The sequence below is a fragment of the Hibiscus syriacus genome, unplaced genomic scaffold (genome assembly GCF_006381635.1).
Source record: "Hibiscus syriacus cultivar Baekdansim isolate YM2019G1 unplaced genomic scaffold, ASM638163v2 tig00112738_pilon, whole genome shotgun sequence".
Lineage (NCBI taxonomy): Eukaryota > Viridiplantae > Streptophyta > Magnoliopsida > Malvales > Malvaceae > Hibiscus > Hibiscus syriacus.
The window spans coordinates 9,601,097-9,615,669 of record NW_024063392.1 but is presented as its reverse complement, the minus strand read 5'-3'; the positions used below and the strand labels follow the sequence as shown (position 1 = coordinate 9,615,669).

Below are 14,573 nucleotides of genomic sequence, written 5' to 3'. Positions count from 1 at the left end.
CAATCTTTTGAAAACCGGTTCGCTCCATATTCTTTCAGGGAGTATAGAACTCGAGCAATCTTTTGAAAACTGGTTCGCTCCCTATTGCTTCAGGGAGTATAGAACTTGAGCAATATTCTGAAAACGGGTTTACTCCCTATTCCTTCAGGGAGTATAGAACTCGAGCAATCTTCTGAAAATGGGTTCGCTCCCTATTCCTTCAGGGAGTATAGAACTTGAGCAATCTTCTGAAAACTGGTTCGCTCCCTATTTCTTTAGGGAGTATAGAACTCGAGCAATATTCTGAAAACGGGTTCGCTCCTTATTCCTCCAGGGAGTATAGAACTCGAACAATCTTGAGCAAACATTTCTTCTCCTTATTCTTTCAGGGAGTATAAGACTCGAACAATCTTCAATAAATGTGTATGCTCCCTATTCTTTCAGGGGGGATCAGACTCGATATTAATTTGCTTCACTACTCTTCTGTGAAGGCTTAAGATGATTTGTTTCACTACTATTCCGTGAAGGCTGAAGATGATCTGCTTCACTACTCATCCGTGAATGCTTAAGATTGATTTGCTTCACTACTCTTTCGTAAAGGCTTAAGATGATTTGCTTCACTACTCTTTTGTGAAGGCTTAAAATGATTTGCTTCGAAGGTCGAACCTTGACTTGAATACCATTTGAACCTCTCCCTCCTTGGGACTTTGAATTGGTTAATGACTCTTCATTTGATTTGCCCTAATCTCACATGTGCATGTCCTTTTAATCAATTAATTCTCTTCTTTGTACCCGAGAATCTTTGCTTTTTCCTATATCTGATGGTCCCCACTTCAAAGTAATGATTCTTCTGTAGATTAAGCCTCTTTGTTCTTCAGGTTCTGCCTCTATAAAAATGATTCCCTATGTTTAAAGTTTGAATTCTTCCTTTCAACTTGTCGAGCTTTTGATATCATGAATCTTCTCTCTTCTCTTCAAGATCTGTCAAAACCATGTGTTTAAATGCAAATGCAATTAAATGTAATGAATCTTCTTTTATGCAAATGATGTTCTTTTGAATGCATAAACGTTGAATCAATCTTCATTTGACTCCAAAGTGGCGAGCTCAGTCTTCTTCGACTTGATCATTTCTTCCCAGGTTCTACTCAGATATCCGTGTAACACCTCATAATTTCCAACTTGCATTTCTGAAGATCTGCACGATCATTTTGTAGTCTTTGCTTTATGTCTTCATTTCAGAAGGAGAGTTTTCTCTCTCAACTTCTTGCTATGGTCAGAAATATGATTGTGTTGTCCATTTCTATCCTTAACTCAATTGCACTGTCAGAGTTGTTTTTCCGAGACTCTGCTGTTAATTGATACTCGATTGACTTTCTCTACAAGTTAAGCTATACTCAATATTAGAGGTTTACCCCTGACACTCGAAGTTGTAAGACTCATTCTCAATGTTTTATTGGTCTGAATCTTATCATCTCAACATGATCTGGGTTTCTGGTCATGCCCCAATGTGGGTACTCATGGCTCCCTTCGTGCCCAAAATATCTTAATCTTGAATGGTCTCAATTTGGTGTCACTAAACATCAGTATTTTCAAATATCTTGAGGGTTTCTCTTCATGTTGCCAAAATCACTTAAGAAGTGATCAATTCTTCTAACAAAATATATTGCATTTTTATACAAGTTGGGATATGTCCCCTTTCTGAATAATGAGATCGTCTTCTTCTTGACGGGTTACTGACAACGTCACGAGGAAGTGCTACAAGTTTTATCCTCCAATCCTTCTGGTCTCTCGAACTATTTGCTTTCGAGATTGGGGAATGCTTCATTACTTTGGCATCGTGTATTCTTTTTCTCTAAGATGTAGAATAAGCCTCAACAGCTTTTAAGATTTCCATCATTCAAGAAATCAGCTTATTTATTTGCCCCGATCCAAATATTTCAGAGAAGAGTCTTTAATGGGGATCAAATAGCTATCCCCACATGGTTACGTATATGAATTCAGCTCACATATCATTCTTTGGCATACACCCTTTAACAAACGAACACAAGTGTCAAGGTTTTGGACTACTTCGGATTCCATGCACTTTAAAAGATCAATTTAAAGTAATATCAATATATCTTTTGTTTTCTTTTGAACTATGTTCATCTACTTATAAGACGATTGTAAATGAACAAAATTGGGTTTGAAATGATGAAATTAGAAATTTTACAAAGTCATGGCAATCATGGAAATGATAACAATCAAGAAATAAAGTCAAATGCCTCAAGCATCAACAACAGGAATGTTCCTGAACCAATCAACTCAATATATGTAGATATGAAACTCCTCTCAAAATATCAGACTCTTGTGAGTGTTTTACTTGCCTGGTGCCTGTCAAAATGTAATTGAGCTGCACTTTTTGATTTTCACCTCAAATCCTTCATTTGGCTTTAAAACGATCTTGGTGGATCCTTGTCTTAAACCCTTTTTCAATTTTCCTTATTCTTTTTCTTATGTATTCTTTTTTTCTATTTCTTTTTTTTTTTTGCTTTTCTCTTTTTCCTTTTTTATTTCTAAACTAGATATAAAATTATTGGGCCACTCAATTTATCTTCATTTATCTCTATCAAAAATAACGTTTCTCTATAAAAGTCCTTATAGATAACATGTGGCCCTTGCTCCCTTAGGCACCTATTTCTCAAGAGAATCTTTATGAATTGGCAAGATCTTTTCAATCACCAGATCACCCTCTTAAAATTTTAAAGCTCGCTTCGTTTGATTCTGACATATCTGTCCCTGGCAGATAACTTCTGACCTCTTTTCTTCAATGAGGTTGAAATGATCGTGTCGAGTTTGGGCTTTTTCAGCTTAGTCTTATCTTTATCTTTGTCAAAACTTAAAGTAACAAAATCACAATCACAGTGATCAAGGCTAAATAGAAGCAACATTATACCTTGTCCGAGTAAATACTGACGTTTGACATGCATACATGATGAAGGACAATTCCTTATGACGACTCTCATTATCCTCCCCATGTAATTTCAACCATTTTCTTTATATGACTGTTATTATCCTCATAGCACAAACCTCAAATTTTGTCAGTGCTAAAGAACTTTAATATGCTAGTAAGAGGATAATAGACCTTTTTGGACAAATTAGCATTGTCTCAATTCCTCGTCCCAAAGCATTGGATGCCTAATCAGAATAAAGCTCTCAAGATTAATCATTTGATTCAATTTTTTCATAGTGGATATGCATAGTAGGAACTCAGGGACTCATAATCATTTGACGCACTACTATACAGAAAATCTGCTTTGACACTTTCCTTTAATGCTTTTCAGGCTCACATATATAGTGTCAAATAATATTTTCCATAGCAAAATTGTCTGTCAAAGTTAGTGATTCCATCAAGCACCTTAGAGGAAAAAGTTTGGATATTAACCAAGTAGTATGGAAATATGTATTGTCTGAGCCTTTGAGCACATCAAGATTTTTGGGATCAACGATTATCGGGTCTTGCAATTTATAAGCTTCTTTCCCTAGTTCTGGATGAGTCTCCAATTCTCCCTGGACTTGTTATATTGTCCCCAACGCACATATCAATGAATTTTCAAGGGTTTTCAAATAGAGGATCAATGATAAATCAGGAACACATGTACTATAATCTCTATATTTAATCCTGGTATGCTTGATAAGACCAGAAAAAGATGATTTTTACAACTTGAAGCAACTCCACCGATTCTTGACAAAGTATTGCAAATCTTTAACTATCGATTTTCCCATTTATTCTCATACTCGAAATCTCGACCACTTGTTTGTGAGATAAGACCTGATTACCTTACTTTTCCATTAGCCTCAATAATTCGTTAGAAACCTCATATTCTACCTTATTTCTGCACTCATATGTTTCTACTAAATACAGGCCGCTCGAAATTTATCTCATGATTAGAATTCAGAAACATTCATGCTATTAACGATTGAGACACATGTAAAGAAATTTGGAACGAACATATACATTCGGAAAAGTAATAGATATTTGTATGGGATGAACGAAATAGTGTCAAAGTGATAAAGAATGTACAGAATGATAAAAATGTGAAAATGTATAAAATGATTACCACTTGAGAAATGAAAGAAAGTATATTTAAATGCATAAAAGTACAATTAACATAGCATCCCTCATAAAAGATTCCTTAATGCTCGTGGGCAAAAGCATAAGGGTTAATCTTAAATATTACTCTAAACTTCATCTAAAAACTACAAGAAGATCCTTCGTAGTCTGATTTGTTCGATAGGAAACAAGGTCAAATACCAATCACATATTTTCATTCCCGTCATCTTCAAGCATCTTGCAGTTATGGATCCTCCATTGGTTCTTATTTCTCATTTACATCCATCAACTGTGGTTTAGCGTTAACATTCCTAAACTAGAAAGTATTCTTCATATACTAAAAAAACTACCCTCTCCTTTTAGGTTGGCCTCTTTTTCTTCTTCTTCTTCTAGCCCCTTCATCCTTTTCTTCCCTAGTTGGAAATTGGACCCAAATTTAAATCCAAAATGATTCTCCTTGGTGACAATAGTTTTGGCATGGTTATGAGTGCATATTGCAGCTGTGATTGGCGTTATATTTTTCAGGCCTTTTAAACTGTCCAAAGCCCCACTTGCCATCAGGAAATTTGATATAGGTGTTTGAAGAGTTTATAGTGTTGCATCTGCCCAAATCATTATTAAACATGTGGGCCAGTCTCGAATTACATATATTGGAGCCCTTTTGCTTAGATTTCCATTCCCATTTTCTCTTGTCACGTGTCCTTCACTAGATTTGGCTATATTAATCTCTTTCGGGACAACGATTTTCGAGCATTGAAACTTAACCCTTTTTTATTCTACCTTGCACCTTTGAATGGCTTGCTTAAAAGATCCTGGAATTTTCCCTCAAGGTTACTAGGAACTATAGCCGAATAATCTGGGGTTCCAGTCTGGTTTATCCAAGAAATCTCCTTGTAGGTCCACTTCACATTCGGAGGCCACTGTGGTTGGACATATATCGCTGTAATCAATCCGGATGTGAGCATTTTTTAATGTAATTTTTCAAGTGAAAAGTGGAATGGAGAGAACTGAAAACCCTGCACTTTCTATTCATTCTCTTCTAATCCCCATGACGAAAGACTACTTAGCGATGACTTTAGAGATAGAACTTGGTTATCTTGATTGGATGATTGCAAAAGGTTAGAACATCTAATCATGAGAGATTGATATTTCTTAGCTTTCTTGATCAGCATTTGGTCTTCTTTTATGCCTTTTCTCTTTGAGTAAAGCTTATCTCTCACAAAGGAAACTTTATCTCTCATTACCTCTTCATTCATTGTTGGTCTAGTAGAACCCTCAACCACATTTGATTTTTGGAGCTGGCTTGAAATATTCGACTTCTTAACAGGTCCTCGATCACTTGCCACTGTCATTTCAACTTTAACACTAGCATTCATAATCCCATCCAAATCCTTTACAATGGGGTCCTCTAGTGGCTTTTCTCCATGGATCACAACATTCACCATGTCCATTTATTTGGTCATTTGTTCTCTTGATTCATTCTGGAACCTTTTTTCTTGATCAATCATCTCCTGTTGGGTCTTTACAAGTTGCTCTTGAATTTTTTTCGATTCTACCAACACGCGCTAATATCTCATTCATTGCTTTCTACCTTTCCAGAAACACACCCCGGATAACTTTAATTTGCTTTCAAAGCTGCTGTCACAATATCATTCACGAGTTACTTTCACGTTTTCATGACTAATGCGTGTAAAAATCCTTAAATAAATACTTGCAATGCAAATGCATATGCTAAATGCAAATGCAAAAGGTGTTATTCCAGAGTGACCATCTTAAAACAATTTTCATTGAACATAAAAGGTTTCGGTACATCAAACAAACTTTACATATAATAGATAGCTTTCACTCCTAACTTTTCTATCTCCTTCACAAGCCAATTTAACTTCCACTCATGCTCGGGTGTTGAGTTGTCAATCTGCTTCAATTCTCTTACAAAGCCAGCTAAATCAACCATTTTGTGAGCCACATTGCTTGCTTGGGTCATAGCTTCTTTCATGACATTGTCCATTTCCTCTATCTTGAGTGTCAATTCTCAGAACCGTAGACACTACTATTAAATATTCCTTGTAAGAAAGTCTTTGTGGTTATGAAGCTCTTGTATAAATCACTATAATAATCCACAATGTTCATCAACTTCTTGTTCTTGGCTCTAGTGGTTTCTAGCTCAGGGTCATTCTCCCACTTGTGGCATTGATATGAAGCTTCCATATTAGCAATAGACCTATTCAACATCTGATTTCAGCTTGAAATCTTCCCAAATCATTAACAACTATATTGCGCCTTTTTTCTGTGATCTGTAAATCATAAGAAAACTTCTCGGCTCAACCTTCATACACTTTGTAATTCCTTCTACATTGTTTAGCATTTTTTTTAGTTTAGCGACCCCTATTTTCCATTCCTCTATGACATTTCCTATACCAGCAAATTTAAACGATTAACTGATCATTTGAAAACCGTCCTTCATGACTTCCATCTCTCTACTCAGTTTATCATTTTCACTCTTTAAATGGAGATTTTGAGCTTCATACTTTAACAAACAATCTTCCTCCTGGATGTTCTCACTGATACCCTTACATTTGGTCACTTTTAGTTCAAACTCAACAGGACAATTCGTCGCCAAACTATGTTGTCCTTTCAATTTGAACTTCAATACACCATGATCTAGAAGATGTCGGACTTGATGTTTGAAGGTAGAATAATTCTCAATAGAATGTCCTTGAATTCCAGCATGATATTCACAACGAACGTTGACATAATACCAATTTAGATATGGAGGTTGCAAAGCTTTCACATAATACGGGGCCACTTTTTCGGCTTCTAACATCTTATCATACAACTCCTTATATGATATTGGGATGGAATCAAAACGAGAGCCAGTTCTAGACTTGGATTAAACTGGAGTTTCCAGGTTTACTTCCCCTGATGGTGGGAGTAGACTATCAAATACCAACGAGTTTTGATTTCATGTCTTCTTTTCATCCTTCTGAACTTCTACAGTTGTCACAATTTCCTTGGTGTTTCCAAACAACTTGTTGATACAAATAATGATTGTGCATGGTTTCTTATATTGGCTAGGATCAACAGGTTCTAAAGTAATCCCTTGTGCTCTTTATTTTCCTTTGTAGAAGTCTCTCTTCCTTTAGTCAAAGTCTCTATTCTATCCATCATCTTGGACATCTGTTCTTTTATCTTTCTTATCTCCTTGTGCTCTTCATTAGACATATGATCTTTGTGTGCACAGCTCTCCACTATTCTCGAAACTTCCTCATGATACTATTTCTTGATTGTGTTATAGTATGTTTGATCACAAAACCCCTTGTTCGTCATGAAAACCTTCTACTATGATGACCACTCACAAATCAACACCTTTTGATTATGTCATGATCATGCAATGCAGACAAAGAGAAAAACAACATAAAAAACAAGTTAGTGCAAATAAGATAACAAAATGACAAATAGTAACAATATCAAAATAAATAAATTAATAAGCTAATGCAAAATAAGAACGCAAATGCAAATACAAATGCATAAGGTGTTAATTCCAAAAGTGGCCACTTATAGAACAACCTTCATTTAGGCAACAAGATTTCATTACACCATGTAGTCAAAATAAAATTATGATTCTTCATTTCTTCCTTTTCTTGAGCCATACTCTTCATGGAATCTAACATTGCAGCCCTAAGTTGTCGACATATTTTATCACCTTTGATGATGCCTAATATCCTTATATTGAATCTTGAAATCTCCATTTTAATTTCCAATGTGAAGTGGTCTTCATGTCTTTGTGAAGGGTCTTCTCGTCCTTGGTATGACTATATCTATCTTCTGAGAAAACATCTTGGCCTTTGCTCCTTTAAAGGAAATCTTCAATCAGCTTCAAATTTCTTCATTCATCGGATGTCCTTCTTCATGGATCATTTGAACATCTTTGGATCTCCCGGTTTTGACTACATGGTTGAGAATTCCTTGTCTCAATATGACCAACCTTCTTATTAGTCAATCACTTGCGAATTAACACTTTTGAATGATATGAATATGCAAATGCAATAAAATCACAATAAAATAGACAGAGAACAAAAACGGGTTAGTACATGTAAGATAAACAACAAGATAATAAGTATCGTAAACATCAAATAAAAACTACCCTCACATGTTGGCTGCCCAATCATACTTTAGTAGATCCTACCCAACTTGATATCTACCCACATGCTTTGTTGTTCACAAAAAAAGCCTAACCTAATTTTTTCTAGTTCACCAACTTCTTACAAAAAAAAATAAATTCGAGGAAAAGGTTAGAATGAGTTTCCCCTTTGAGAAGAACCGCAGACAGAGATTCATTATAAGATGGATAGAGATTTGGTATCACAACAGGGTCCTCAAATTGTCCTTTACTGGTGCCCCATGGGCTTGCCAAACCCTCGATCCTCACCCATTATAGGCTTAAAACGAATCGAGTTCAATTCGAGAGGGTACATTTCCCCATGTCCATGCGAGGAAACTCAATATTTCACTCGTAAACATGAGGCATGTGTACCTCAGAGGTTACTTGCTAAAGGCCATACAGAGAAAAATAATTTTTCTCACGTAAGCGTAGCGTTCGCCTCTACCTAATGGGACAGAGCACAGTTAGAAGGCTCTAAAAAGGCTATAGCGATAATGGGGAAAACTCATAATCATTTGCCTTGATTCAGAAAAACCAACAGACAAAAGTAAAGGTCAGAAAGCTGAAACATGTAAATCACACGTTAGTACAACTATTTATTAGTTAATCAAATTACAAATTAAAATGTAAACAAAAATTTAAAACAAACAATAGATCAAAAACCAAATTAGAATGAGTTTATAACTTTCAAGTGCAAAGAAAATTAAATAATCGACTATAGGCTTGACTCTATACAAAAAGTCCCCAGCAGAGTCGCCAAGCTGTCGAAACGATTTTTTTCAAAGTGAGATTTTAAAAAACACGCCATTTTTAATTTATCTCTTTTGGTTAATTTTTAATTAAAAAGAATAAATGTGATTTAAAACCCTCTCATTTCAAAAAATTTGGGGTTCCTTTTAAAAATAAAAATGTATGGTCTGAGGAGTCGCCACCAATATTTGATTACGGTGTGATTGGGCACCCAAAAATGTTGTCATTTTAAATAAAAAAATTAAAACAAAAAATTGAGGTATGCGTTACCAAAATTCGAGTTTAGGAGTCGGTTACGCGTGGGGAATGATTAGTACCCCCACAGCGCCCTAAATCGGTACCTAGTCGATTAATCAATTGTCTTTGTAGTAAACTTCATAAATTCAACTTTAATTCAATTTATGATCCCTTCAACAAACATCAGCTGTATTATTTTATACCAATAATCATTTAAAATACCTTCCTAATTAGTTAAGGAGATATTTTATGTTTTATTGTATAAAATAATTTAACCTTAACACATATAATAAATTTAACGATTAAATCAAAAAAATATATAAAAATTCTAAGTCACTCTTGCAAGTACTTCATATTTTAGGTACTAAGAGTGTAAATAATCCTATAATAATACTAAAAATTAAAAATATTAAAACTGAAGGATTAAATTATAACTAATAAAATATTAGTGCTCAAAATATAATACAACATAGCTTCATTAAATGACTAAAATACAAAAGTTACAGACTAGGAGGGACCCAAAATGTAATTTCCCAACACACTGGAATTACGCAGAAGACCCCTGATCAAAATGGCGTCGTTTCGATTGAAGTATAAAAGGCCTAAGCTAGGCCTAAAATCATTTCATTTCATTTGTTTCAAAAACCAGAGAAAGAGAGAATTAAAATTCTCTCAATTCTCTTTCTGGATAAGAAAACGGCCACGACGGTCGACGAGGCCAACGACGACGCACGGCGGCGCACAACGACCAGAGAATACCAACTGACCCCTAAATGTTCCTCTCTTCACACTTAACCCAAAAACTACCTTCAATCGGCCTAAAAACAACCATACAAGCCTAGATCTAAGTTATACCTTTCAGGGAAAAATGAAGAGATCGGCGACCTTTGGCTTCCCTTGATTATTTTAGTGTTTGGTAAGTTTCTTACGACCTCTCTCTTTTCTTTCTAAGTTGGTTCTTTTCTTTGGGTTCGATTTTTTTCTTTGGTATGTTTGAATCCCTCTTTTGTCTCTCTAAATCACCCTATTTTATCTATTTTTCTTCACCGAATACCCTTGACTTATGGTTGCAAGCTAATTTCCTTGTGTTTGGTAGTGTAATGACAAGTTTAGGTGAAATCATCCCGTGATTTTCGGGGTTAGGTATTTTCTTGACTTTGGTTTGATTTCACTGATTTTGCTTCTGTTTTGCTATTGGGTGCATATTTGTCAACGACGGCGAGAATGGCTCGGCAGTGGCTCAGCTTGAGCTGGTGTGCGGCTGCTGTTAAAGTTGGCAGCATCTTGCTTTAGGATTAGGGTTTTAGCAAACCCTAAATAACCATCGATCTGGACCATTGATTTGGGTCCAGATCCAACGGCTAGAATTGAATGGCGGCTGCTGCTAACGATGGAAACCCTAACGGGTGAATCTACATTTGGGCAAGTTCGGGTCAACGGGTTTGCTGAATTTCGGGCTTCATCTGTTCCAAGGCTGTTGTAATTGTTATAATTTTTTTTATTCGGGCCTGTAAACATAAAACCCTTCATTTAGTGAATTAAATTATCATAACATATATATATATATATATAACTACAACTACATAATTAAACACACACATGATAATATAAATAGGTCATCACATGCACAATTTGGTAATAATAACTAATTAGTAATATATATATAAATTGGAGTAAAAACTCGAATGAGAATCTCGGACAAAACGATTATCTACAAGAAGCATTGGGAACTCAGTGATATTTTTGACGTTTTCATTGTGGAGTTACGCGAGCAGCTGAATATGCAAACACAATAAACGTAGAAAAAATTATTTCTTGATTGCAGGGATTTCTTTGCTGAACTTCGCCTACTACTCTTCTTCATGTTTTGTGCTCGAAAATATTAATATAAGGGTAGCGTTAGAATAACGACATAACTGATGAATTTCGCCTAGAAAACTTGGTTTTATTTTTCAGAAACTAGTAAATACACATTTCTCCAAAAGAATTTTGTTGTCCTATATGTCTGTTATGTTCTTCCAAAGCTGTTTTCTCTTCGTCGTCTTCTTAGGGTTTTTAATAAAATATAGGATAAATTACACATTTAGTATCTAAATTATCAATGTTAGTTCATTTTAATACCTAGACTTTCATTTCTTTCAAAATCATACCAAACATTTAGTTTTTATTTCATTTTAGTATCTCGTCATTAAAAACTTAACGGACGAGCTGACGAGGTATAGCTGCAATAGATGGGCGACCTATTCGAACGATGTACCATGAGAGAATGACGAGTCAACCAACATAGTCAAGTTTTAAGCCCATCGGACAATTGACAACGAAGATCGGAGGATGAAGAAGTTGAATAGTTCATCATCAATTTGGAGAGATTGAGGTATTTTCTGGTGAAACTGAGGCCGGAATCACTTTTAGGGGTCGAAAAGGTGGGAGCTAGAAAGTTTGGGCTTCACCGCCCGACGGATGCTACGGTCGACAACCGTAGATGCCGGCGAACCCCTACGTTAAGTTTTTAACAGTGAGATACTAAAATGAAATAAAAACTAAACGTTATGTATGATTTTAAAAAAAATAAAAATTTTAAGTACTAAAATGGACCAAAAACAATAGTTTAGGTATTAAACGTGTAATTTATCCTAAAATATAAATTAAAAAGTTTTTAAATTCCACGAGTATTAAAGCTAGGTCATTTAGATGGATTTTGATTTTTTTAAGGCTTAATACACTTTTAGATGCCTAAACTATACCTCAAATTAACTTAGTGTTTAAAGATTTTTTTTGTTAAAAATAAGTATCTAATGTTTTCTTCGTTACACTTTTAGGTGTTGACCGTAAAAAAAACGTTAAGTGACACGTGTCACATTCAGATTTTTAATTAATATTTTTAAAAAAAATCAAAAAATATGAATGTGACACTTGTCACCTAACGGATTTATTTTAACAGTGGATACCTAAAAGTGTAACGGAGAAAACATTAGACACCTATTTTTAACAAAAAATTCTTTAGACACTAAAAATTAATTTGAGGTATAATTTAGGCACCTAAAAGTATATTAAGATTTCTTTAATTATCTTAGTAGACTTTCATTACTAGATTAATTGGAATTAATTGTGAAAAGATTAAAACTGAACAAATTGATAATGTAAGGATTAAAATTGATCTTTTTTTTGTAATCACTAATTAAAATCGAACGCACCAAAAAATTAAGGGCTACTTGTGTAATTTATCCAAAAATTGAATACATAAAAAATTCGGTAAATTACATGTTTAGTATGTAAACTATCAGTTTTGATCCGTTTTAGAATCAAAATTTACAAAACTATACATGAATTTTAGTTTTTATTTCATTTTAGTACTTTGTTCAAAATTTAACGTTAAGTTTTGCAAAAAATTAATAGTTTAGGTACTAAAACGGACCAAAATTGATAGTTTAGGTACTAAAACACATTAAAGTTTTTACAACGGATGCTAAAATGAAACAAAAACTAAATGTTAGGTCTGGTTTTGAAATAATTAAAAGTTTAGGTACTAAAACGATCTAAAATTGATAGTTTATGTACTAAATGTGTTGTTTACCCAAAAAATTATTAGGTAAATTATTAGGAAACATACTGCTAGAGAGCATTCTTCTATGTTTAGGAATATTGTGTATTCTAGACCTAATTTAGGAGGATTGAATTCATTAGCAGATTTTTTTTTTTAGATTTATTTTAGGTGGGATGGGATTTACTTTACCCTGGCCTTTTATGAAGTTTATATGTCAGTTTTATTATGTTTGTAGGTTAAATGTTGATTTTTGAACCATTTCAATATTGATAATTACTGAGTATGTTATTCTGGAGGATTTGTTCTACATTACCTAGAGTAAATTGCTTTGAAGCATTTACTTAATCAGGGTTTTGAATTAAACCTTTCAGATGAGAATGCCTCAGAGCAATGTTATTATTCTGACTGATCCAGTATCAGATCTCTCATTGCACCAGACCGGAGTTACTGTACTTCCCATTCGGGGCGAATATTCCAGAGACAAGTTGATGCATCAAAGAATCAGGTCTTATATTGTAAGGGCAAATCGTACTGATATATAGGTAGAAAAGTTTTGCCGTTACTTTATATCATGTGGGTATAAGTCCAAAATATGTAGTTTAATTAAGAAAAACGTTATCCTAATTTAGCTGCCAAACTGTCATTTTTCTATGTAGACCTTTCTCGAAATCAAGCTTGAGAAGCTATCTCAGGTGCAGGGGCATATAACTCATTTCATCTTTACGGACTCAGATATCGCTGTAATTGATGATCTGGGTCAGATATTTGAACACTACCAAGACTTCCATTTGGCTCTCACTTTCAGGAACAACAAAGATCAGCCTGTGAATTCTGGATTTATTGCGGTGAGGGGTACTCATGATGGTATTTTAAGGTTGAGACCCCTTTTTACTCTTACTATATCTGCAGTAAATCTAGAAGAAACATTATCTTTTCTTTCTTGATATTTTGCATCACGCAGCCAAAACTCTCTAAAGAAGCTGAATATGTGAAATTGCTCGCAGGGCAAAATTTTTTCTAGAGAAAGTATCAGAAGTATATAGCTCCAGATACATGAAGGCTTCCCGAATGCTTGGTGATCAGCTGGCCCTTTTCTGGGTTGTAAAGTCCGATGCTTCTTTCGATGCAAAAAGATTTAGTAAAGCACAGGCTTTTACCAATGAGATTGGTGGTGCATCAGTGCTGTTTTTACCATGTGCTACATATAATTGGACACCATCCGAGGGTGCTGGTCAGTTTCATGGCATGCCTCTGGATGTCAAGGTATGTATAAGTCTTTCATGATCATTTTGGTTGCTAGTTTAATCTGAAATCCGACTGTATTTTATGCTTAAGCTGTTTCATGCATGAATTTCTTGTAAATTTCGATTTTTACTGGATGTAGGTTGTTCATTTTAAAGGATCAAGGAAACGCCTAATGCTCGAGGCTTGGAACTATTACAGTTCTTCTACTGACATTTCAGATATGCTGTGCCTCATCTTGAAGAGTGGGAGAACAAAGTATTACTTTTGAGTGAATTCATTTGGTTATAGCGTGGATACTGCATCTTATGATACATTGGTGAAAGGGAATGAATGGCTGAGGCTTTATACAAATATCATTTGAAGAGAGCTTACTCAAGATCGTGGAAATGTACAATTAGCAATTTTTTTTCTTAAATTTTATTTGAAGAACTAATGCAGTACAAATATGTAGAATTTTAGTTTTGGTTCAAACAAATATCAAAAGTGAACCTGAGGGACCGAAAACGTTGACAATATTTTTCATTTTGCAAGTGCAGATTTTAGCCGTGATTAAACCCTACTAAATA

The 14,573-nt window shown here is 34.6% G+C and overlaps 1 protein-coding gene across 1 annotated transcript; it reads left to right on the top strand.

The window, feature by feature from the left end:
* The first annotated feature begins 12,971 nt into the window (after positions 1-12,971).
* LOC120182830 lies at positions 12,972-14,345 on the top strand. Its single transcript, XM_039187691.1, has 4 exons — positions 12,972-13,277; positions 13,419-13,636; positions 13,767-14,025; positions 14,147-14,345. Exons 1-4 carry the CDS (start codon positions 13,134-13,136, stop codon positions 14,273-14,275), a joined length of 750 nt encoding a protein of 249 aa, XP_039043622.1. The 5' UTR covers positions 12,972-13,133; the 3' UTR covers positions 14,276-14,345.
* Positions 14,346-14,573: the final 228 nt, after the last annotated feature.

What these genes read in the sequence shown, in the direction of transcription:
- LOC120182830 (XM_039187691.1), top strand. Translation starts at nt 13,134, where the DNA reads ATGAGAATGCCTCAGAGCAATGTTATTATTCTGACTGATCCAGTATCA. An exon ending in AAAGAATCAGGTCTTATATT is followed by an intron (nt 13,278 to 13,418) that starts GTAAGGGCAAAT and finishes TTTTCTATGTAG; the next exon opens with ACCTTTCTCGAAATCAAGCT. An exon ending in GCATGCCTCTGGATGTCAAG is followed by an intron (nt 14,026 to 14,146) that starts GTATGTATAAGT and finishes TACTGGATGTAG; the next exon opens with GTTGTTCATTTTAAAGGATC.